This window comes from Danio rerio, chromosome 23 (genome assembly GCF_052040795.2).
Source record: "Danio rerio strain M-AB ecotype USA chromosome 23, GRCz13ab, whole genome shotgun sequence".
Lineage (NCBI taxonomy): Eukaryota > Metazoa > Chordata > Actinopteri > Cypriniformes > Danionidae > Danio > Danio rerio.
This window is the reverse complement of record NC_141043.1, coordinates 4,840,001-4,865,070: the sequence shown is the minus strand read 5'-3', so window position 1 is coordinate 4,865,070 and position 25,070 is coordinate 4,840,001. Positions and strand designations below refer to the sequence as shown.

Below are 25,070 nucleotides of genomic sequence, written 5' to 3'. Positions count from 1 at the left end.
GATGGTGAATATTTTATTAGCATTTTTACAAAACAGTTATTTTAAATAATTTAGAATGAGTAATGATTAACCCATTCAAATTTGCATACACCTAGTTCCTTTTTTAACAAATGCTTTATTAACTCAAATTCTAAAGTGAGTGCTAGTTATGCTTTCTAAAACCCTTATAAATGACAACTAAAGGATAAGTACAGTGGTGGAAAGAGTACTGAAAAATCATACTCAAGTTACAGTATAATTGAAACATTGATTCATAATTTCTATTTCAACAATTCAATTTTCAATTCAATTCAGCTTTATTTGTATAGCGCTTTTACAATGTAGATTGTGTTAAAGCAGCTTTACATAAATGGTCATAGTAAGACTGAGGCTTCGTCATTTATAAGGGATTTACAAAGCGTATTAATCCTCCTCACTTTAGATTAGGTCTAAAAACTGTAGGATATGATAAATTAAACATGTTAATGAAGCATTAATGTCACAAAAGAACCAACGGAACTCACGATGCCAATAAACAGACGCAATGAAAAAACAAACACAAAGGGCTTATTATATTAGAACACACATTACATAGACCAGAAAATAATATATACATCAGCGCAGCAAAGAATTATGGGAACTGAAGTTGTCAACCGAAAACGGCATACAACAAAATGCCCTCTAGAGGCTAAACTAGAACGTTACAGCGGCTGTGACGAATAAGAAATATAAATGTTCGTTTGAGTAGTGATTTCCTAAAGGAAATTGTAACAACTCCATATGTGAAGTTTTTCTAGATGGAAATATATGACCAAATTCATTGGAAAAAAGTTTGGTCATTATCTGTAAAATATATAATAACTAACAAAATTAGAGAAATTTCATTTAAACTGTTACACAGATTTTACCCAGCCAAGACATTTTTGAAAAGATTTAAATCAGATATAGATACATGCTGCTCGTTCTGTAATATACCCAATGAAACTGCTGACCATATTTTTTGGAGTTGCCCTCATACACAATGCTTTTAGATTGAACTTTCTTTAGATATTCATCGTAAAATATTACCAGGATTCTTGTTATCTTTTAAGGATATCCTGCTGGTTTTTTTTTAATGCTCCTGATGATAAAAGTAAGGAATATTTCATTATTAATCTCCTTTTAATCCTTGCTAAATTCCATATACACCGCTGTAAATTCTCTCAGCGTATACCTTGTTTTATTGTTTTTGAAAAGGAAATTCAACAGTACATTACAACTATTGCTTCCTCTAAAAATCTTAAAGCCATTAGAACGGTTAACTTATTTTCCTTTTTTAATTTTCTTAACACATGAGGTAATATTATTTGTTTCTCTTTTATGTGCTTACTTGATTATTTGCTCCTCTGTAAAACTCATGTACACTCTTGCATTTCTATGATGTTATTGTTACCCTGACATTAATAAAAAAAAAAAAAAAAAAATAGTGATTTCCTAAAAAGCACCAACTACTCTTGAATAACTGGCTTGTAAATAATGCAGCACTTAATTTAGTAATTAAAAATGAATAATTAATGTATGAAAACACAATCATTAAGCACTTCATATTTGTGATTATACAGTTGAAGTCAGAATTATCAGCCCCTCTAAATTATTAGCCCCCCGTTTATTTTTTTCCCAATTTCTGTTTAATGGCGAGCAGATTTTTTCAACACATTTGTAAACATAATAGTTTTAATAACTCATCTCTAATAACTGATTTATTTTATCTTTGCCATGATGACAGTAAATAATATTTGACTAGATATTTTTCAAGACAATTCTTGAATACAGCTTAAACTTTATACAGCTTAAAGTGACATTTAAAGGCTTAACTAGGTTAGGTTAACTAGACAGGGTAATTAGGCAAGTTATTGTATAACAGTGGTTTGTTCTTTAAAATGTAAAAAAAAGATATAGCTCTGTGCATGTGGTCAATATATAAACTATCAACTGATTGGTTTGTTCTGTAGACTATCGGAAATAAATACAGCTTAAAGGGGCTAATAATATTGACCTTAAAATGGTGTTTAAAAAATTTAAAACAGCCGAAATTTTTTCCAGCCGAAATAAAACAAATAAGACTTTCTCGAGAGGAGAAAAATATTATCAGACATACTGTGAAAATGTCCTCGCTCTGTTAAACATCATTTGGGAAATATTTAAAAAAAGAAAAAAAATCAAAGGGGGGCTAATAATTCTGACTTTAACTGTAAGTCAGGAATACAGCATTTGTAGCTGCAGTTATAAATAGCTTAATGTATATTAACATATAGTTACTGCTTAACAAACAATGATCTTCTAATGCTTAAAAGATTATTCAAAGTATGCAGTTATTATAGTGTCACTCAATGTATTAAGTTGACTGTGCCTACACATCTGTTAATCAACAATTTACATATTTTGTGATTCACCAGTGTTTTTCATTCATTAACAGTTAATTACATTATGGGACCTCGATTTCTGCTCTGTCGACTTCTGATGATGAAAGTTTCTTTTACTGACATTAACAGTTTGAAAAAATATAATGTATAAGAAATACAACTCCAAATCAGAAGAAAAGTGACTATGAAAAACGCAAATAAAGAAAGAAGGTAGTGATTCCTAAATTTACTTTGACTTGTCTTTCATTCTAGACAATCAAACAAACAATATTTAATGTGTTCCTCAAACACAATCTCACGGCAATTCGTAACTTTTTGATTTAGTGGCTAATTCGTATGAATTTTTACGATCTAATTCGTACAATTTAGTACGACTTGCTCATCCCCCAATGACGGTTGGGTTTAGGGGTGGGATTAGGTGCCACGCCTCCTTTTTAAAATCGTACAATTTCATACGACTGAACTCGTACGAATTTGTACGAATTAGCCACTAAACTGGCAAAACGGAAAATACTTACGTTTTCTCGTGAGATCAGGCTGGTTCCTCATAACTTTTACTGTTGTTTTTTTAATAAACACGTATTCCAATTTTGGTTCTTGCAGCACAATTTTAAAAAGCTGTAACCGAAAAGCATTCAGCACTTTGTAATGCTGCCATTCCTTTTCACAACACTTTTATGGACTGAAAACAGCGATTACAGAAGTAATTTTGTCCCATCCCTCCTGCAAACAAGTCTTGATGTAGGCAACAGTACAGGGTCTTCATTGTTGCATTTTGCGTTTTTAATGCGCCACACATTCTCTGTTGGAGACAGGACGGGACTGCAGGCAGGACAGTTAAGTTCCTGTATCCTCTTCCTCTGCAGCAAGCACTTTGTAATGTGTGCAGAATACTGTTTTGCATTGTCTTGTTGAAGTATGTATATGGATGTCCCTGGCAGCATATTGTGCTCCAACATCTCTATGTGCTTTTCAGCATTAACGGAGCCATTACAGAAGTGCAAGTTACCTTTCCTAAGGGCCCTGACACAACTCTACACCATAATAGGCCCTGGCTTTTGGGTTTTTTGGACTGGTAACAGTCTGGATGATCCTTTTCTTTTTTGGTCTGAAGTACACAGTGTCTATTTCTCCCAAAAAATGACTGAAATACTGACCACTGTGTGATGGTAAATAGATGCCTCAGAGTCCAGAGAAGTTGACGCTGCGGTTTTGGACACTGTTAACATAGGGCTTCCTATTAGCACAGTACAGTTTTAACTGGGATTTGTGGATGTAACTACGTATTGTGGTACTTGGCAAAGGTTTGTTTTTTCACAGCATTCGTCAAAACTGTGATATTGCTTATATATATTGCAAGTAAAACAATACACTTGAAAAAAACAAACAAGTAATGAATGCTTGGGCGAAGCAGTAGTAGGCGTAGTAGGTAGTGCTGTCGCCCCACAGCAAGAAGGTCGCTGGTTCGAGCCTCGGCTCAGTTGGCGTTTCTGTGAAGTTTGCATGTTCTCCCAGCGTTCGTGTGGGTTTCCTCCGAGTGCTCCGGTTTCCCCCTCAGTCCTAAGACATGCGAATTGGGTGAATTGGGTAGGCTAAAGAGTCCGTAGTGTATGAGTATGTGTGTGTGGATGTTTCCCAGAGATGGGTTGCGGCTGGAAGGGCATCCGCTGCATAAAAAAAAACTTGCTGGATAGGTTGACGGTTCATTCCGCTGTGGTGATCCCGGATTAGTAAAGGGACTAAGCCGACAAGAAAATGAATGAATGAATAATGAATGCTTGAAATGAGTAAATACATTTTTATTCATCACGCCCTGCGTAACGATTGTCTTATTTTATATTATGAAAAGACAGTTGTATTGTGTCACAAACGGATACAACAAAAGTTCAATTAGTGTGTTACTTAAAACTTAAAAAACAACTCTGGTTGCTGAAAAAAAGTCAAGAAAATGTCAGCAAATAATATTCAAAACAGCAAAACAACACATAAGTCTCTAAATACAATAAGAAGGAGCAAAGAGACAGTGGATACTTATGTTGGAGGCATTCAGTAAATGTACTCACTCATACTGGAATACACAAAATAAATCAGTGTTGATATCATTCTTTAGTCATGTATAGGCCTTTTTTTGCATTATAGCTGCACAGAAATGAACTAATAGCAGGGTAAAACTCTAAAGGCACATGACGGCTATAATAGAAGTTAGTTTTCAATTTCCTCCAACAGAAAAATAAAGAAGTGTTTCCATGAAAAGAGGTGGATTACATGGAAGGATAATCAAAATACAGATGCCAACTTCATAGCAACTCTATTAGTTAGCCCAGTAATCACACAAGTTGACTACTTTTTGTAATGTAATGCAGTATAATATATATATAACACTTTGCAATGCCTTTCCAGAAGTCAAACCAGCTGCTTGCACATCTCATGAAGCATGTTAGAAAAATAGAGTACACTGTCCCAGCAGTTGCTTATTTTGATAATCTATAGCCAAAAAATAAAACAGCTACAAAGCAGAAATGAATTCTGAACTTATACACCAAAACAAAGGATAGTTCACTCCAAAATGACAATTTACTCTTCGTTCACTCTCCCTCAAGTTGGTGTTTTTTCAAACATACAAAGATTCTTTCTTCTGTTGAACATTTATTCATTCGTTTTCCTTTTGGCTTAGTCCCTTTATTAATTAGGGGTCACCACAGCGGAATGTACCACCAACTTATCCAGCACATGTTCTACGCAGCGGATGCCCTTCCAGCTGCAACCCATAACTGGGGAACACCCAAAGACTCCCGTGTACACATATCCACTACTGACAATTTCGCTTACCCAATTCACCTAAAGCGCATGTCTTTGGACTTGTGGGGAAAACCGGAGCACCCAAATGAACACAGGAAGAACATGCAAACTCCATAGAGAAATGCTGATCCAGCCAAGGATCGAACCAGCAACCTTCTTGCTGTGAGGCGACAGTGCTACCCACTGTGCCACCGCGCCACCTCTATTGATCATGCATACAAAAAGGATATTTTGAAGAATGGCTCTAAGAATTCATCATCTGTGTTCAACAGAAAAAAAAAATCATACAGGGTTGAAAAAACAAGAGGGCAAATAAAAATATTATTTTTATTTTGGATGACGTATCTCTTTAAATTAAGGTAGACATATTGAAACCTGAAATGAGTCAGATTTCAGATTTTTGATTTTATTTTTTAATTTTTTTCACACATGGCGCTCTTTGGTTTGTATGACAAGTAAGCAATTCTGCTTTCATCGTGTAATAGGGCTGTGCGATTAATCGAAATCAAATCATGATTTGAAACGATGCGATTATTTAACCGGAAGAGGCTCAGTATGAAATATAAATGTATTATTTAATTTCCCCTGCCCAGAGCAAATGCGTGACTGTTGTCTGTGTGTAATAGTCTTACTAGCCAATTGAGAGAGCACACTTTTGTTCTGCCCAATCAGAATTGCGCAACCAACTATGTGGAATAAAAAAAAAAACAAACAGGAAAGCGCAGATAAGTAGGATGATGGCGTCAAACAGTTTAGAAGCATTAACAGTGTTTCCTCTAGATTGTTTCCAGCTGTGGCGGCAGGCTTTTTTTTTTTTACAGATATACCAACTACTTGTGGCTTTATTTCAATGACAAATGTCGTGAGCGCAGTATTAGAAGTCGAGATCGCATTTATGTAATAGCCTACAGCATGCTGATCTTTTCGCTTGCGTGCCGATTTCCTCTGCTTGCGCACAAAACTTCTTGCACCCCCCCTTAAATATAAGCCGCTTCAAGAGCGCGCAGATCTTCTTGTGCGCTCTCAAATAGTGCGATTTAGTGCGTTTATGTAACGAGTATGTCTCCAGCATTTATTAGATTTGCTAGGAATAATTATGAATGTCTCTAATAGACCTACAGAGCTATTAATGCATCCTGAAGTAAAGTGAAACAGCTATACGTCGTGTTTGCTGGCCTCAGTCTGTCAGCACGTAACCTTAACGGGGTAAACAAATAATGCACAGCACTACGGTTACAGAGAAGTTCGCGCTGTTATAATTCACTCACCTTTTAATAGGTTTTGCTGCGATTATTACCAGCTATTAAAAAAATAAAATGTTTTGAATGAGAAGCTGTAATGTAGCCGTGGCGGGATGAATTTTGTCGTGGTGCCCCGCTATGGAAGAATGAATTTAGCGGAAACCATGATTAATAGATGAATTCATATCAAAGAAAAACAGAACATCTTTAATATGGGAATATTTTGGTTTCAAAGTCACAGACATTAAACAAAAACAAGTCATTTGTAAGAATTGTTCCCACAGCAGGAGGTTATACAACAACCAGCAACTAAAAAAAGCACCACAGTTGGCTACATGAGGAGTGTCTTGCTAAAAAGTCAACTGAAAGTATTACCAGTCACACTCAATGTAGTAGCAAGCAACAGCAAAGTACAATTTCAGAGATGTTTCAGCCGTTAGTTTGCTGAGTGTTCTGTATTTTTATAATTATTATTTTTTTGTTTTTATAATAAGCTACATCTCCCTAATTTAAGTTCAACTTGTTTACAGAAAGGTAAGGTCATTATATTTATGTTTATTGTTTGCTCGAGAGAAAAAAAAGTGTTTCATTTCTGAATGTTTTAAAAACAATTTGAATAAATGTTTAGGCAAATATATTTTTTCCTTTCTTTTTTAACTGACACTCACTGCATTGTAGCGGTAAGAAGCTACAGATTATTGAGCTGAAGCTTGACTACAAAATTAAATTGCAAATCAAAATTGCAATATCTGTCAAAAAAAAAAATTCCCAAATCGCACAGCCCTGTCATGTAAGTATTATAATTTTTGTGTAACTGGGAGGAATTGTGCTCAACTGACATGGAAATAGTGTAAAGGTGCCAAAAACAACTGAAATTTTTTTTAAGTTCACCAGTTTTGTTTTTTCTAATGATTTTGGGGTTTTGACCTCACCAAATCCTTCTCAGCAAATGAAACATGAATCAAAATAACAAAGAAACACTCACTGAAAGCTAAAATTTGTACTCAATTTGTAAAAACTACAAGGTAAAGAAAAGACTTTATTGATTCTTCAAGGCTAAAATAGTTCAGCATCCCCTTGGCCAGCTATCATTCATGTCTAAAACAGAAATATAGCCCAAACCAGAACCAAGAGGCAGGGAATCAAGGTGCTGAAGTAATTACAGCATTAACTCCACCACATACATAGCGCTATACTGTCAATATTGGGCTATTTCCGACAAATAAATCCTCACAAACATTAATGCAGTGTACTTTAGTTATTTTACACATTATACTTCTGCGTCAAGTGACCGGCGTAACCCACGGCGCATGCAACAGTTGCATCAGGCCCGTGCAGAGACCGATAATTTTTTTGAAGAACGGGGGGGGTGGGGGGGGGGGATGCTGCTGCAGATCTGCAGAGTGGATGCGCGCGTACTGAAGAGCGGTGTTATCGCGCGCCTACTGAAGAGCGGGACCGAAGGTGTGCCGCGTCGCGGGGGCACTTTTGATCAGTTTGGAAGGGCACTTTCTATCCAAGACTAAAAAGGGCATGTGCACTGCACAGGTTGAGCCCTATGTGTGCACGTGCCTGGTCTGCATTAACACTTCCGAAACGCTAGTTGGCAGTGAGGTGTAAATGTTCCTCTGTGTCGAGTTTCTTCGCTGCTGTTTTGGTTTTCCTGAACACTTCCGGGATGTACAAGTGGCTCAAACTCGCTCATTTTGAGGCAGGAACCGCCAGACGTGCAACAACTTTAACTATGAGGTAAACACAAAACAAAACTTTCCATCTGGAGTCCCATCACGGGACTCCACACTTGTAAACAATCGCTCCATCAGGCTCGCACCATTCACGCGGCTCTCGGTCCCGCCCAGACTCGTCAGCGCTACCAAGCCAACCAATCACAGAGCTTGCGCTACGCGTCGCTGCGACGTGTAGTTACATTTTTTGAGAGGTGCAAGTCAGCGACGCTGACAGCCACGGGCTATGCGTCAGCGCCGTAGCATACGCCGGCGTTTGACGCAGAAGTATAAATCAGCCTTTACAGTGATAAAGAAACAAAGGCTGGGAAAACAATTGACTTAGGCCAATGGAAAAGATTTTTACTTGCCCCTTTAAAATTCTAATTTAGATATTTCAAAGTCACATATTTTCAATGTGTCAAAACAAGCAAACTCACATACACTTTTGTTTTTCTTAAAAAAAAAAGTTTTAAAAAATTATAACAAACTAAATTTATGAACAACAGTCTGTCCAGGTGAGTGTTCTCACAGGGTAAGCTATAAATATATAGAGAACTTTCAAACAAATGTCATTGTGAGGATGTAAAGAATAGAATCAAACCATAATGCTAAAAAGAGTTAATAAATTTGACTTTTGTTAAGCTTTTTTTGGGGTTGGACCGATTGGGTAACCGTACATGGACAAACCAAAAAATTAAGACCCTTTTAAAATGATTTATAACCTAAAACAAAATATTTCAATGGATTTAAAACTTTTTAGGGCCTAAAATGTAGTTTTTGAAATGTAATATATTTTAAGACCCCACGGAAACCCTGTTAATACAAAATCTAACCACTTCTGAAAGCTTGAAAACACTAGAACTAAAATTCAGCATTTTGAAGGATTCCCCAAAAGTGTCTGGCTGCAGACTTGCACGTGCACGCTCAGACACATGCACTCAATAAGGCAAGTGATAGCGCAGCCATACTCTTCTCGGATTTCCAGCACTTGTTCAGACACTGGTATCAGTATTTTAGATCCATGCATTAGGTTGTAAAGTGAGAGAATCCAACTTTTTTGCTTTGAAAACTGAAAAGTTGGATCTTAACTTGTTCAGTAAAGTTAAACAGATAAAAATGGTGAATATTATTGATATAAATGCAGCATTCAGGGTCAGGCTTTGGAGGTTCTGGTCTTATCTACACCTCTGTTGTGGGTTTATATGAACCAGTTAACTGGTCCCACTTAATATTAGATGGCCTTAACTTGAATTAAAAAAATAAATACAACATACTATCTGTGTTCATAATTCAAAATCAAAGTATTGCAGAACACTTCTGGTGCTCTGGAGGTGTTCGGGACAGGTTTGGTTTAATGGTGGGCTAAGGTAATGTATTTACACAATAAGTACATTTTAACAAATGATTCATTACAGTGTAAGTACATATTTGTTAAGGCCATCTAATGTAAAGTGGGTCCAGTTAATGTTTGTCTTGAGTTATTTAAGGCCCCGTTTACACTAGTGCGTTTTAGTTTGAAAACGCATAAGTTTTGCTACGGTTACGCCATCCGTCCACACTACGCCGGAGTTCTCGAGCGCCGAAAACGGAGCGTTTCGAAAACGCTGGAGAGGCCGTTTTCATTCTAAAACGGTGCAGCTCCGTCTCAGTGTGGATAGGGAAAGACGGAGACATCTGAAAACGGAGGCGGGGCTGCAAACGTTCGCCTATCTGATTGGGGCTTTTCCTCAATATTAAGTAGCCCACACACAGTTCAGTCTCGCATCCTCTTCTTGTAAGTTCAGACTTCGCAAGTTTTGATCAAGGCTGCAGTCTCCCCCTTCTCAGTTTGATATGGAAAACATACCGAGGACACGCGTAAATCTTCACAGGGAACAGTGTACTTTATAACTTCATTCACATCACCTTGGCTACGTTGTTTCACTTTCTCAACAATAAAATGTAAACATGATTTAAGGAACTGCCTATTTTCTTTTTAATATTAGCAACTTAACAGACAGCAGAAATGTTGAGGCGCCGTGCTGCATATATGAGCGTCATCTTCACTGTGTGCATATTTATAACAAAACGGAGCCGATAACAGATGCCTCCTTTCAGTGAAAATACGAAACGCACCCTCTCTTTTGCTGAATATCAGTTTTAATAATCGATCATTATAAAAGTATAACATACAATAAGTTTATACATTGTAGGAAATAAAGGCAAGCGATCAGTCAATGTACCTGGATTAATCATTAACTTATCTTTGCGCTTAACCAAAACATGTTACCCGTGAACAAGTAACTTAATAGATTCCAATGACCAAAGTCAGGGAATTGGCCTATGTCGTTAGATAAAGACAACAACATGAATGAAATATCACGTTTAGCAAATATAGTGAGATTAGATCCAGCGGGAGATGCGTGATGAGCAGTCCGACAAGCAGAGCTCTCATCTGGGTAGAAATGCTGGAGCGCTTGCCCGAGTGTGTGTGTGTGTGGTCACGTGATGTGCGTTTTCAGCGTTTTGGTGTGGACGGAGAGCTGTTCAGAAACGCTGGCTAAAACGCGAGTGTGGACGCGGATCGTTTTCATTCTACAACGCCGTTTTAAAACTAATACGCACTAGTGTAAACGGGGCCTAAGACTGACCAACATGATTGGGTGCTGTTCCACTATTGCCTTTGGCTTTGATCTGTAACCAGGCGTCCCCCAGTGCTTTAGTGAAGTGGTCATCAACTGAGCCTGTTGTGGACACAGAGTTCGAAATAGGCAAGGCCTCCTTATAGATGTCCCCCAGACTGCGATGGAAATGCTCCTCAATTACAGGGTCACACACATTGTTTGCTGATGGACAGAAAATGAGAGAGAGATTTCATGATAAAGATAAATAAATCATTGGAAAAAAATAAAGCTTTTTCAGGTGAGGAGTTTAATTTATTTGCCATATCAGCTAATCCATGGCAAAAGCAGATTAAATGTACATTTGTAAATAAAACTTTTCATAATACATAAGCTTATGACAATATAAAAACATCAACAATTTATTAATAATACAAGTTATCAATCTTAAACAGTTTAAGATTTACTTTTAATAAAAATTTAAAGGCATGTTTAAAGCATTCCGATTTAAAAAATATATATTTATTTATTTTAAGACTCTCCAGAAAAAAAAACACAATTTCATAATAATAAAAATAGGCCGTTTTAAAAGTATGTGTTTTGCATTTTCGGATGTTACTGCAACATTGACATTTTGGATCAGCTTCTCTTTGAAGTAAATATCTATATGTAAGTCTAGTGTTTCCTATAGGGCATCTTGTACAAATAATTTCATCATTTCTTGAATTTAAAGTATAATTAGATTTACTTCCCAAAAGGGCTAGATTTCAAAAAGACTATTAAATGTGCGCTGATCCCAGAGGCGTTGCTAGACATAAAGCTGTACTGGGGCATCCAAAAAAAAAAATATATATATATATATATATATATATATATATATATATATATATATATATATATATATATATATATATATATTAGGGGTGTCAAAATTAATCGTTTCTTCTGTGCATCGCGATGCAGACGTGGACAATTCGGTATCGGTTCAGTAATAATCATAGCCAGTTATTGCTGACGTCATTTACCTCATATGCGCTCTGTCGCGTTGGAGGCGATCGCGAGTATTTATAACGCTTTAACTACTTAAAACTCATAAACTGTGCACAATTTCACTGTGTGTGTTTGCTGGATCAGTCTTTCACTGACATATACAACAATAGCCCCTATTTCACTGAGATCGAGAGAATGAAAGTAGCCTACTCCATTTCTCTCTCTCTCTCTCTCTCTGTCTCTGTCTCTTTCTCTCACACACACACACACACCCAGTGGCCCATTTGACCAGCTGGGGAGGCTTTTCTTCTCCTCTCGGCTGTTTTACAGCATACGTTTGGATACAGAAACGAGCGCGTGTCTGCAGAGTTTTCTCCACCGTGTCTATCATACATCAGCTGTGAGATCGCCGCTGCCCCCTGCCGCTTATCAGTATCACTCATCTGTGAAGAACGCAGCGCGCAAGAGCCAATAGCAACCGTTTTTGTTGAGGGTGTGACCAATCAAAGGGGTGTAAGAGAACTAGACAAGGACCAGAAATTGAGCTGAATGTTTATATTTGTTTATATTATTTGCTAAATGCTCGTTTTGTTTAAAGTTACAGTTTGTATATCTGACTGTTTGTATTAAACGACAAAATTGTATTACAAATAGTATATAAATATATTCATACATTTTAATACAAGAACTGCTGCTGTGAAGAAAATATAAAACTGTGTATGGAAAGCATCGTCAATGCACCGTGATGCACCGAAATATCGAATTGAACCGAATCGATGGCATGATAATCGTAACCGAACCGAACCGTGAGACTAGTGTAGGTTCACAGCTCTAATACATATATATATATATATGTATATGTATATATATATATATATATATATATATATATATATATATATATATATATATATATATATATATATATATATATATATATATAGTTGAAGTCAGAATTATTAGCCCCCCCTAAATTATTAGACCGCTTGTTTATCTTTTCCCCAATTTCTGTTGGAGAAATTAGAGATTTTTTTCAACACATTTCTAAAAATAATAATTTTAATAACTCATTTCTAATAACTGATTTATTTTATCTTTACCATGATGTCTGTAAATAATATTTGACTAGATATTTTTCAAGACACTTCTATACAGCTTAAAGTGACATTTAAAGGCTTAACTAGGTTAATTAGGTTAACTAGGCAGGTTAGGGGAATTAGGCAAGTTATTGTATAACAGTGGTTTGTTCTGTAAAATGTCAAAAAAGATATAGCTCTGTGCATGTGGTCAATATATAAACTATCAACTGATTGTATTTACAGAAATGGTACCACATCGTGATATATAGTTATCAGGATATGAGATGACTTGTGTCATGATATGAGATTTTTGTCATATTGTTAAGCCCTAAATACATATGTACATGTAGATGAACTACCGTTGGTCTTGTTGGCGGATCCAGATGTGCAGCTATCAGGGGACATGTGGCAACTGGACAGGCTGCAAGGCCGGTTGCTGGCAGGTGCACAGGTGATTACAGATGGACGATTCTGAAATAATAATAATAATAATACAGCTTATTATCTTCTCATTGGAAACAAGATGGTTGTACTTGCTACTGCTCATTTTACATGCAATAAAAAACTCGTACTGTAATAGTTAAGCTTGTTGATGTAGAATCCATGTTTTAAAGGCGACTTATCATTTTACAAGATGTACAATAAGGGCTCTATTTTGACGGTTCATGCGCAGAGCACAAAACGCAGGGCGCAAACGCTTTCAGGGCGTGTCAGAATGCATTTTTGCTAATTTACGGATGGGAAAATCCGCTTTGCGCCATGGCGCATGGTCTAAAAGGGTTGAGTTTATTTTCTTAATGAGTTATAGTTGTGTTTTGAGAATAAACCAATCAGAGTCTCATCTCCCATTCCCTTTAAGAGTCAGCTGCATCGTGCCAAGAGCGCATTCGCTATTTACAGGACGTAAAGTAAGTCTAAGTGGAAAACTGAGCATTTCACTAGCAAACAGTTCACAGTAATCAGTTTTTTTAACAGAAAACTGCGTGAGAATGAGAGATAATGGATCTACTTTCACTTTCGCTCTTGGATAGGGAAACCTTTACGCACAGACATCAATTAGTCTATAAATAATTAATTGCGTTTGTTAAGGGCAAATATTCGTTTCAAAACTATTTCTAAATTCAGTTCTAATTTCCAGCAAACGAATAAATGAACAACAATAACGAAGTGTGCTCAAAAACCTGAGTTATATCCTAAAACACATGCTGTGCCCCATATGGTCTAAAACCTGACAGGTGGGCAAATCTAAGCTTGTTTTTAATAAAACAAATATAAATATGGATAAAATAAATAATACTGCTAATAATAATAACATTATACAAAAGCAAATTGTTATGAATGAACTGAAAAAGCCTCCAGAGATGAAGAAGACATTAAAGCAGTGATTTTTCATATTTATGTAGGCTAGAAAATAATATGTTTTGTAATATTTTAATCCTTTATATTTATATCCTATATCTATTCTTATTATATCCTATATATATCCTTAATATTTACATTTTTTCATATGGAAAGATATTTGCCTATTGCTCTCTTGTGCGTATTAAGCAGTGTGTAAGCGAGGCGCAACTCTGCACTAAGGTTTAGACCGGGTTTGTTTTGGTCTAATAAAAAATCTATTATAGATTCTCAAAATAACGACGCGCCGGCAGTGCGCCTCAGAACGCCTTCCTTTTTAGACCAGAACGCCTATGGGCGCACAAATGAGCGCTAATGCATTTTCTATTTAAACAGCGTAGCGCAGCGCCTCTTGCGCCAAGCTGAAACTAGCAAACAAGTATTGCGCCGCGCCTTGCGCCACATTGTGCCGGGTGTATGATAGGGCCCTATGTCTCTGATGTCCCTAGAGTGTGTGTGGGGAGTTTCAGCTCAAGATACTACGGTGGCCGGGAAGTGCAAAACAACATTAGAGAGTGTGAAACACTTTTACAAAGCTCGAGACAAATTTACATTTTGAAAAACATTTTTACCTATCATCAGACACAATTACATAGGAAAAACCCTTTTACCCAGGACGAAACAAATTTACATTTTAGAAAAAAAATTAACAAGACGCAAAACACTTTTACAAGTCCCGAAACACATTTACAATTGCAGATTCTTTACGGAGAGGAAATGTACCACACACTGGGAGTGACCTGGGAAACGTTTTGTTAATGGTGAGCGAGGTAAATTCGTGCTGTGGAGTACATGGCATAAACAAAGTTTATGGTGACAGTATATGGCGGTCGAGGGTTGTTTTGCCCATTTTGTGGCGAAAACATGAGCAGCTTAACGCGGTTTAGCCAGAACTGCTAAAATTCAAACTTGCTTTTAGGTTTTTGCATACAAATTGACATAATAGTTAGGTCAACTTTAAAGAAAACACATGTAAACAAGTCTGACCTGTTGCTGATTTGTGGTGGTACCGGGTGTAGGAAGCATGCTACTAGTAGGATGTAAGCTTTGTTGGTTCATCTCAAAGGGTCGGTCAAACGCAAAAATGGGGAAAGGTGCAAATACATGATGGCTATGGAGACCACTCAGACCACTGTGTCCATGTGAACTGACATTCCATGACTCTTGATTTGCAGTGCTTTCATTTGGATTTGTCCTAAAAGGAAAAATACAAGATATTAATAATAAGACAAACGATAATAAAATAAAACAAATCGCAAGAAAAAAAGCATCATTCTAATCTGCATATCAAATGTAAGACATACAGATGTGATGCAAATAAACATCTCATTTTGTTCATTTGTCCTTTGTCGGAGTCTTTGTTTCCATGGTGTTTTCTCTTGGTTGGGCTCACAGGTGGACATTCTGAGTCAAGCACCGGGACCCTAGATGCTTCTGAACCATCTGTCAATAAATCAGATTCAAATTCACAGGGTTAGTCATATTCATCATTTATTTGGCAAATTTTGATTAACCAATTACTGATTAAGCTTAAAAACAATAACTAAAACAGTTTTTTTAATTACCATGCACTAAAGTGATGTTATGCTAGCACTTCAATGGGCTTTAATTGTTATTAGGCAAATACTTTATTATTAATATAAAACTTGTATTTTTAAAGTCAACAGACCAGCAGTGAAAAAAAATATTTACAATTAGGCATGATGCTCATTTTATCTCTATCTAAAAATGCAAACGACAAAAGAAATAGACTCCATATTGAAGATGAAAGAATGTGAAGCTTCGTTAAAAACCTTAGAATAAATGAAAATAATGAAATAAAACGTAAATTTTCAACTTTGCTCAAGCTGCAAAAAAAAATTGTAATGAGATGTTTATGAAATATTATCGTATTATAAATGCTTTGTATCCTGAAAATGTTTTTGAAAACATTAAAATAACCATTAAGATGTAACGTAATATTAATTATGTAACGTTAGCGCTTTAGAAGTGTGAATGCGATTACTCACCTTCGCCATATAGATTACATTGCAGCCCGCTGATGTTATTGTTCATTTTATTGATGATTTCATTGATCAAAATATCCATTTTATCACAAACATTAATGTTTTAAAAAGAAGCACGTTAACTGTTGATTCCACTTCATCTGCAGACTTCAATCTGTTGCAAAGGACGTCTTTCACATTATATAACTTAACGTTACTGTAACATAAGCAGCTTTAAAAACAGAATGTGAGAAATTTTAATTTTAAAAAGTAAACAAAAACGCTAATGTTTTTAGCACAATAGGCTAGTTTTGCACGTTGTTAGCTATTAGCAAGTTAACCCAAGTCAAAATGTTTACTTTAAATTACTTTATTACAAAACAGCAGCTTTTTCTTGTAATGCACGACCTGTTGTCAGCGAACAGTGATTAAAAACAACAAAAGTCAAACTTGTGTTACGATTGTAATGTGTGAAAATAACGCTAAAGTTCCTCCACAGGAGACAGTCACGTCTATTTCCGCCTAAGAAAAAAATACATAATTTTTGCTTTTTAAAAATTCTCTTAAAGAGCGGTTTACTTGTCTAGACTTTTAGTTTAATCAGATTGTTTTAAAAAATCTTAAATGTAATATTAATCAAAATTAAAATATATAGTTGTGCAGTCATCACAAAGACTAGCATTGGTCCTTCCTGAGCAGCGCTGAAAAAAGTAACGAGGTCCATTAGACAACGTCATAGCACCAAGTGATAAAGGTCCTCTCTCACTGGGCTTCTTGTGGGCTTCTCATGTTACATTCTTAGTGAACGAATGAATGAAATTGTAGCAAGAACAGTAAGTTTTCTTTTTTGGCTATTTTAACAGTTTTCCTTGGAACATTTATACATCATCGACAGACATTTAAAATGTAAAAAAATAAGAACTGTTGAAATATTTAGGAGTAGGCTATGTAATGCTGTAAGAAACAGCTGGAACACTTAATCCTAAAACAACTGACATTTTAATGGTACTAAATAGGCTACAAATAAGTTATCTGTTTTTTATGCTAAATATGAATCTGGAGATTTCTAGCCTATCATTGATTCTGTTTATTCACTTGTGTAAATGTGTGTACATTTATATTTATTCAGTGTTTAAATTAATTTCAGTAATGTTATTGACTAATATAAAAATGTTGACATAATTTATTCACGATACAGTTTGTAAAGTAATATTTTCTGTCTTTTAGTAGATATATTAGATAGAAGACTTGATTTGTTTACTAAATAAAGTGGATCTAATTGGATTTGCATTGTAAACATTAAATACAAGTTTAAAAGGCATTACGTTTTAGTTCATATATTAAGGTTTTAGTTATGATACTCCCAAAATCATTCCACATAAATCCACAGATTTTTAACAAAATTCTGCACAGAAATAGCAAAAAAATGGCCACAGATTCCGTCTGGCCCTACTTAATAGACATATCTGTTAAAGAAATACAATTACTATTTAAATGTTAAATTTACAGTATTGTAGCTTTTCTGGAAATATTCCTAAACTCGGTTCAATTACACCATGGAAAACCCTGTCCTTGACAATACCTTTAAACAGTTATTTTAAATTATTATCGCCCACATCAGTCTGTTAAAAACTATTGGGGAGATAGACTGGGTTCATTATAGAGGTTGATCACACTAATGATGAGCACAATTCAAATTTTTTTTTTTTTTTTTTTACAACCACATTCATTAGAAATTGGTGTATTTGTAGATAAAGGTTTCCAATAATAAAATGTAATATAACAGATTTTTATTTGATATTTTTTTCTAAAAATTGACTTTGAGTAGGATAAGTTCACTAAATTAGTTTGCACCAACTTCATTACTAATTTATACAACTAAATTTATCCAATAATGAGCCATTATGTAATAGTGTTGTTTGGGAAAGCAGTGATAGAATTTGCTATATTGCCCTCATGTTTACACATTTCAACTCCTCTCTTAACATTAATTTATTTAACAAATAATCTTGGCCAATTAAGACATCACATATGTACTTCATTGCTGTTTTATATTAACATAAAACTAAATTAAGAAAAAATGAATATATATATATATATATATATATATATATATATATATATATATATATATATATATATATATATATATATATATATATATATATATACATATATATATAAATAAATAAATATATATATATATATATATATATATATATATATATATATATATATATATATATATATATATATATATCTACATATATATATATATATATATATATATATATATATTTATTTATTTATTTTTTTTTTTTCTATACAGTTCTATACAGCTTAAAGTGACATTTAAAGGCTTAACCGGGTTATTTAGGTCAACTAGGCAGGTTAGGGTAATTAGGCAAATTAATGTATAACGATGGTTTGTTCTGTAGACTATCGAAAAAAGTATAGCTTAAAGGGGCTAATAATTTTTACCTAAAAATGGTAAAAAATAAAAATAAAAACTGCTTTTCTTCTAGCTGAAATAAAACAAATAAGACTTTCTCCAGAAGAAAAAATATTATCAGACATACTATTAAAAATTTCCTTGCTCTGTTAAACATCATTTGGGAATTATTTAAAAAAGAAAAAAATTCAATGGGTGGCTAATAAATTAATGAATCTGACTTCAACTGTACATATATATATATATATATATATATATATATATATATATATATATATATACATATATATATATATATATATATATATATATATATATATATATAAATATATAAATATATATATATATATATATATATAGTTGAATTTATATATATATATATATATATATATATATATATATATATATATATACACACACACACACACACATACACACACACACACACAGACACGCATATACAATATATTTATATACATGACTGCTGGCTGATTGCTGAAACAGTTTCTCTTTGTCAGAAAAACATATGAGCATTTCAGTGAGGGAAGGCTCATCTGCTCATTTCCACTCTTATTTCATCCACTCTCACGCATGTGCTGCAGGAAACCTTCTGCATATACTGTCCTGTCATGAAGGAGGATGTGTGTTCAGGTCGTCTAGCATTGGGGGAAGGGAGAGAAAGACTGAGCATCTCATGCAGGGATGCAGCAAAAGCGTCTGATTGGCTGAATGCACATGTGACATCAGAGGCAGAGAGGGGAGGAAACACTGCGACGCAAGGAGGGATCCCAGCATCTCACTTCCATGGCTGTCTTTCCGCTAAAGTAGATCACCACATCAGTTTCCAGATCAGCACTGCTCCTCTAGTCTGCCATCATGAACTACCTGCGCCGGCGTCTGTCCGACAGCACCTTCATCTCCAACCTGCCTAATGGCTACATGTCGGACCTGCAGAAACCAGATCCTCCTCAGCCTCCCCCTCCAGGACCAGCCCCAGTGCCAGCGCCAGCCTCAGGACCAGCTCCGGTGTCCCCGCGCCAGGAGAGGAAACCCATCCAGCCCCAGCCAGGCTTAGGGACGGGCTTTTTCAGCTCCATCACGAATGTTGTCAAGCAGACGGCTGCCTCGGCCGGGCTGGTGGAGCAAACCTCCGTCCCTGCATCATCCAAAAGAATCAAGATCCTGCTGGTTATTGACGAGCCCCAGCACGACTGGTAAGACCAATGGTCTTCTCTGATAATGCTCATTTCTTCTGATTTGGTGACTCCTTGTTTTTGCATCTTCATCTGATGAGGATGGTTTAGCGCTGAGCTACTTCGCGATTGGTAAAGAAATAAAGGTAGTAGATTGACATTCATCGTGCTGTTATTGACAGGGGAAAGCCATCACTGCATTAACTGCAGGTCGTACTTATTTGCATGCACTGCAAAACATAAATAAATACATTTTTCTTAGTTTTTGGTCTTGTTTCTAGTCCAATTGTTGGAAAATTCTTTAATCAATAAGCATTTTCTACCAGAAAAATAAAGATTTATTGGATTTACACATTTTTTCAAAGATAACTGGTTGCAAGCAATTTATATGGTCTGAATTTATACAAACAAATGTAGTCATTTTCAGCTTAATTGGTTTGTATAAATTCAGCACATTTAAATTGTTTCTTACCTTTTACCTAAAATTTTAGTAAATCCAATCTGATTCAGATTTTTTGTCTTGTTTCTAGTAAAAAAAAAAAATTCTTACATCAAGAAGCATTTTCTAGACATGCTTGTCTTGCTGTACGAAATATGTCCAAATGAAGTGAGTTTTACTTTAAAACAAGCAGAATAATCTTATGTCAAAAGGAAAAGCAAGATTATTTATTTATTTTTTATTTTTTTGCTAATTGCTAATAAAATTTTCCCCCATGTTTTCAGACACGTATTCATTTTAAACAACACAAAATCTATGTTTTACCATTGGGTCAAACTTTAAGATTTGAAGATTCTTACTATCTATTTTTATTGACAATATACATAACATTGTGTAGAATGTGAAACAAGAAATATCAGGATTTTTTTTTTTTTACAATTAGCCAAGACAAATAATAATAACCAAAAAAAAAAAAATACAAATACAAATAAAACCCACCCCGCCACCCCCCTATTTTGCTAATTTTAATGAAAAACTCACTGCATTCATTCATTTTCTTGTCAGCTTAGTCCCTTTATTGATCCAGGGTTGCCACAGCGGAGTGAACCGCCAACTTATCCAGCACATTTTTACGCAGCGGATGCCCTTCCAGCCGCAAACCATCTCTGGGAAACATCCACACACACACACACTACGGACAATTTAGCCTACCCAATTCACCTGTACCACATGTCTTTGGACTGTGGGGTAAACCGGAGAAAACCCATGCGACCGCAGGGAGAACATGCAAACTCCACACAGAAACGCCAACTGAGTCGAGGATCGAACCAGTGACCCAGCAAATTACTTGCTGTGAGGCGACAGCACTACCTACTGCGCCACTGCATTTTGAAATATTATTTCTTGATAAGAGACTAGATTTTGCTTGTCTAGAAAAAGCTTTAGTCCATATAAACTGATTGCAACCAGTTATTTAAAAACAAAAAAAAAGGAAATCAAAAGTTTTTTTTTCACGGTAGAAAACGCTTCTTGATTTAAGATTTTTTTTTTTTTAGATATTTGGACAAAAAAGGACCAAAAATAAGATAAAGACATTTTTTTTTTTTAGTACATGCAAATACAAGTACGACCTGCGATTTATGCTGTGGTGGCGTTTCTAACAGCACAATGCATGTCAGTCTACTACCTTTATTTCTTTACCAATTGAAAAGTGCACTGAAAAAAATGGTTCATTGGATTTACAAAAAACTTTTTAAGGTAAATGGTTTCAAACTATTTAAATGTGCTGAATTTAAACAAACTAATTAAGTGGAAAATTACTCAATTGAATTTGTTTAAATTCAGACTAAATAAATTGCTTGCAACTAGTTATCTTAAAAAGAATTGTAAATTCAATTAATCTTTTTTTTTCACGGTAGAAAATGCTTCTTGATTTATTTTTATTTTAGATATTTGGACGAAAAACCAGACCAAAAATGTAAGAAAAACTTTTTTTGCTGTACATGCAAATACTAGTACGACCTGCGTTTTATGCAGTGATGGCGTTTCTAACAGCACAATGCATGTCAGTCTACTACCTTTACCAGTCAAAGTGTCTTTGATTTACAGTGATATTAAAATCGCTCTCTGTATTTATGGAATTAGCACTTCTGAAACAATGTGGTCATTCAAGAAGATGTTGTGATACGGGAAAGACCTGTGGGGCAGGAATACCCAGAGCTACTTTAGATGAGTATATTAACTGCACTGCAAACAATGCTTTTCTTACTTAGATTTTTTTGTATTATTTCTGGTCCAAATATCTTTAAAAAAACAACAACAAAAAAAATCAAGGAGCATTTTCTACCGTGAAAAAGAAAGATTTATTGGATTTACGATTTTTATAAGATAACAGTTTGCAAGCAATTTATATGGTCTGATTTTAAACAAACAAATTCAGTTGAGTAATTTTCCACTTAAATAGTTTGTATAAATTCAGCACATTTAAATAGTTTGAAACCATTTACCCTAAAATATTTTAGTAAATCCGATGAACCATTTTTTTCAGTGCTTGTTTCAACTGGTAAAGAAATAAAGGTGGTAGACTGACATGCATTGTGCTGTTAGAAACACCATCACTGCATAAATCACAGGTCATACTTATATTTGCATGTACTGAAAAAAAAGTCTTTCTTATAATTTTAGTTCGGTTTTTAGTCCAAAACTCTAAAAAAAATCTTAAATCAAGAAGCATTTTCTACCGTGAAAATAAGATTCATTTGATTTACAATTCTTTTAAGAAAACTGGTTGCAATTAGTTTATATGAGCTGAATATATATGGTCTGAAGCTTTTTCTAGACAAGCAAAAATAAAAGTCTTTTATCAAGAAAAAAAATAATAGTCTTTTATAAAGAAATAATGTCAAAATGTGCAATATTTTTGACCACAATTATTTATTTTTTGTTAAAGAATACATCAGTAGTAAACATCTGTGTCTTATTTGTTTCAAAGCATGAGTGACCAATAAACTCTCTGCTTAGCTTTTCATCTGCCACCATAATTGTCGATCTGAAAAGAAAAGGTCCCTACATGACAGTGCTGTAATTACTAACTAGCAGTTTGAACAGCAGTGGACTGAATTATAGCTCATTATGTCCTAAGATAACAGTATAGCAACCTACATCCAGATTGGTTGCTTGTTTGACATTGCAGCTCTATAAGAATTAACATGGTCTATATAAAGTTGAAGTCAGAATTATTAGCTCCCTCCTTTTAATGTTTTTTCAATATTTCCAAAATTATACGATAAAGTCATGTCTAATAATTATTAAGACGCTTATGCTTTCGTGTGTCTTATGGCTCAGGGGAAATAAAGTAAATCAATCAAAGTAAATCAAGTAAACCACCTTTAGTTTCATTCTGGTTTAGTGATATGATGCTGTTTTTAAGATCAGAGAAAATTAAATACTCTCCTAGAGGATCTATTAAACGTTTTTATACAGTATGGAATCCAATGATCTCATACTTTGAAAAAGGCCTAACACTTCCCCCAAACTAAAACTAATAGAGGTCTATGCTTATAAGGATAATGCAATCAATCTCGATGGGCAAACATCACTGTTAAATACTTCCTCATTGTACTATAAAACTATTTAAATATTTAATTTAATTTAGTATTAATTTATTTAATTTTTGTTATTATTATTATTTCTTTATATATATATATATATATATATATATATATATATATATATATATATATATATATATATATATATATAATTTTTTTTTATTTTTTTAATTTTTGTTTTTGTTTGTTTGTTTTTTCTCTTTGAAGGGGAGGGAGGTTGTTAATGGGGGAAAAATGTATCAAAAAAAGTATTGTCAAATCCTTGTATGTAATAATTTACCTTGTTTTTCTTTCAATAAAAAATAAATAATTATATATGTATATATATATATATATATATATATATATATATATATATATATATATATATATATATATATCCCAAATTATGTTGAACAGAGCAAGGAAATTTTCACAGTTTGTCTGATAATATTTTTTGTTCTGGAGAAAGTCTTATTTGTTTTATTTCGGCTAGAATAAAAGCCGTTTTAATGTTTTATAAATCAATCAATTTTTAGGTCAAAATTATTAGCCATACTTTTTTTTTGATAGTCTACAGAACAAACCATTGTTATACAATAACTTGCCTAATTACCCTAACCTGCCTAATTAACCTAATTAACAAAGTTAAGTCTTTAAATGTCACTTTAAGTTGTAGAGAAGTGTCTTGAATAATATCTAGTCAAATATTATTTACTGTCATCATGGCAAAGATAAAATAAATCAGTTATTAGAAATGAGTTATTAAAACTATTAGATTATTATGATTAGAAATGTGTTGAATGAATCTGCTCTCCGTTAAACAGAAATTGGGGAAAATATAAACAGGATGTCTAATAATTCTGACTTCAACTATATTAGCTATAGTCTTTGTCACTCCAAATAAATGATAATGTCCCTACAAGTATAGCAATACCAGTCATTTATTGACCTTGCGGGGAGATTTTTTGTAGGAAAGCAGCTCGTAAATAATGCATGAGGTATGTTGAAAATGCTAAACTGCAAAATGCTTTCTGTGAGAGTTGGGGAAAGACGACAGTAATCCTTACATCTACGTGGGTCCCCATAACACATAAAATCCCAACATGTGTGTGTTTGTGTGTGTGTGTGGTTAAACTAATTGTTGAATACAGTAAACAGGCAATGAAATCCAAGAATTCCTTGAATGTCACATGAACTACTTAAGGTATGAAAAAAAGAGCAAAAATGTTGGTCACCATGGTAACTAGCCTGCTGCACAATATGGCATCATCCTTATGCCAACATGTAGGGCAAAAATACCTCCATACTCTGCTGTCTCGACACTGAAAGCGCATGTGTTGTAGGAGGTGTACAAATCAGACACTTTTGTATTTTGTTTTGAATTAATGATTGATTCTTTGATTGCTTGATCTGCTACAGACAGTCCTAGCTTCATTGTGTACATCTGGGGTCACCAATCTCGTTCCTGGAGGTCCGGTGCCTTGCAGGGTTTAGCTCCAACTTGCCACAACACACCTGCCTGGGTGTTTCAACTATACTCAGTAAGACCTTGATTAGCTTGTTTAGATGAGTTTGATACAACACAATCTCACGGCAATTTGTAACTTTTTCATTTAGTGGCTAATTCGTACAAATTCGTACGATCTAATTCGTACATTTTAGTACGATTTGCGTGTCCCCCAATGACGGTTGGG

At 34.5% G+C, this 25,070-nt stretch overlaps 2 protein-coding genes across 9 annotated transcripts in view; one reads left to right on the top strand and one right to left on the bottom strand.

Moving 5' to 3' along the window:
- Window positions 1-16,714, bottom strand: part of vgll4a (vestigial-like family member 4a) — a 73,357-nt gene extending 56,643 nt beyond the window's left edge. For 3 of the 8 annotated variants that reach the window (XR_015523081.1, XM_087306490.1, XM_087306491.1), the window contains exons 1-5: window positions 16,225-16,714; window positions 15,520-15,658; window positions 15,203-15,410; window positions 13,177-13,288; window positions 10,779-10,973 (exon numbers count right to left, since the gene is read on the bottom strand). Coding sequence is in view for 6 of the 8 variants with exons in the window: in XM_087306490.1 (XP_087162616.1) it covers window positions 10,779-10,973; window positions 13,177-13,288; window positions 15,203-15,410; window positions 15,520-15,658; window positions 16,225-16,303 (733 nt within the window). In the remaining 2 variants the exon portion in view is untranslated. Of the gene's footprint in view, window positions 4,049-4,165; window positions 9,636-10,772; window positions 10,974-13,176; window positions 13,289-15,202; window positions 15,411-15,519; window positions 15,659-16,224 lie in introns of those variants that run through there. The other 5 variants (XR_015523080.1, XM_087306488.1, XM_087306489.1 and 2 more) reach the window with 5 other exon arrangements.
- Window positions 16,715-19,398: 2,684 nt separating this feature from the next.
- syn2a (synapsin IIa) overlaps window positions 19,399-25,070 on the top strand; it is a 19,704-nt gene continuing 14,032 nt past the window's right edge. Inside the window, 1 exon segment of the mRNA NM_001002597.2 lies at window positions 19,399-19,866. Coding sequence (NP_001002597.2) covers window positions 19,529-19,866 — 338 coding nt within the window. The 5' untranslated portion in view covers window positions 19,399-19,528.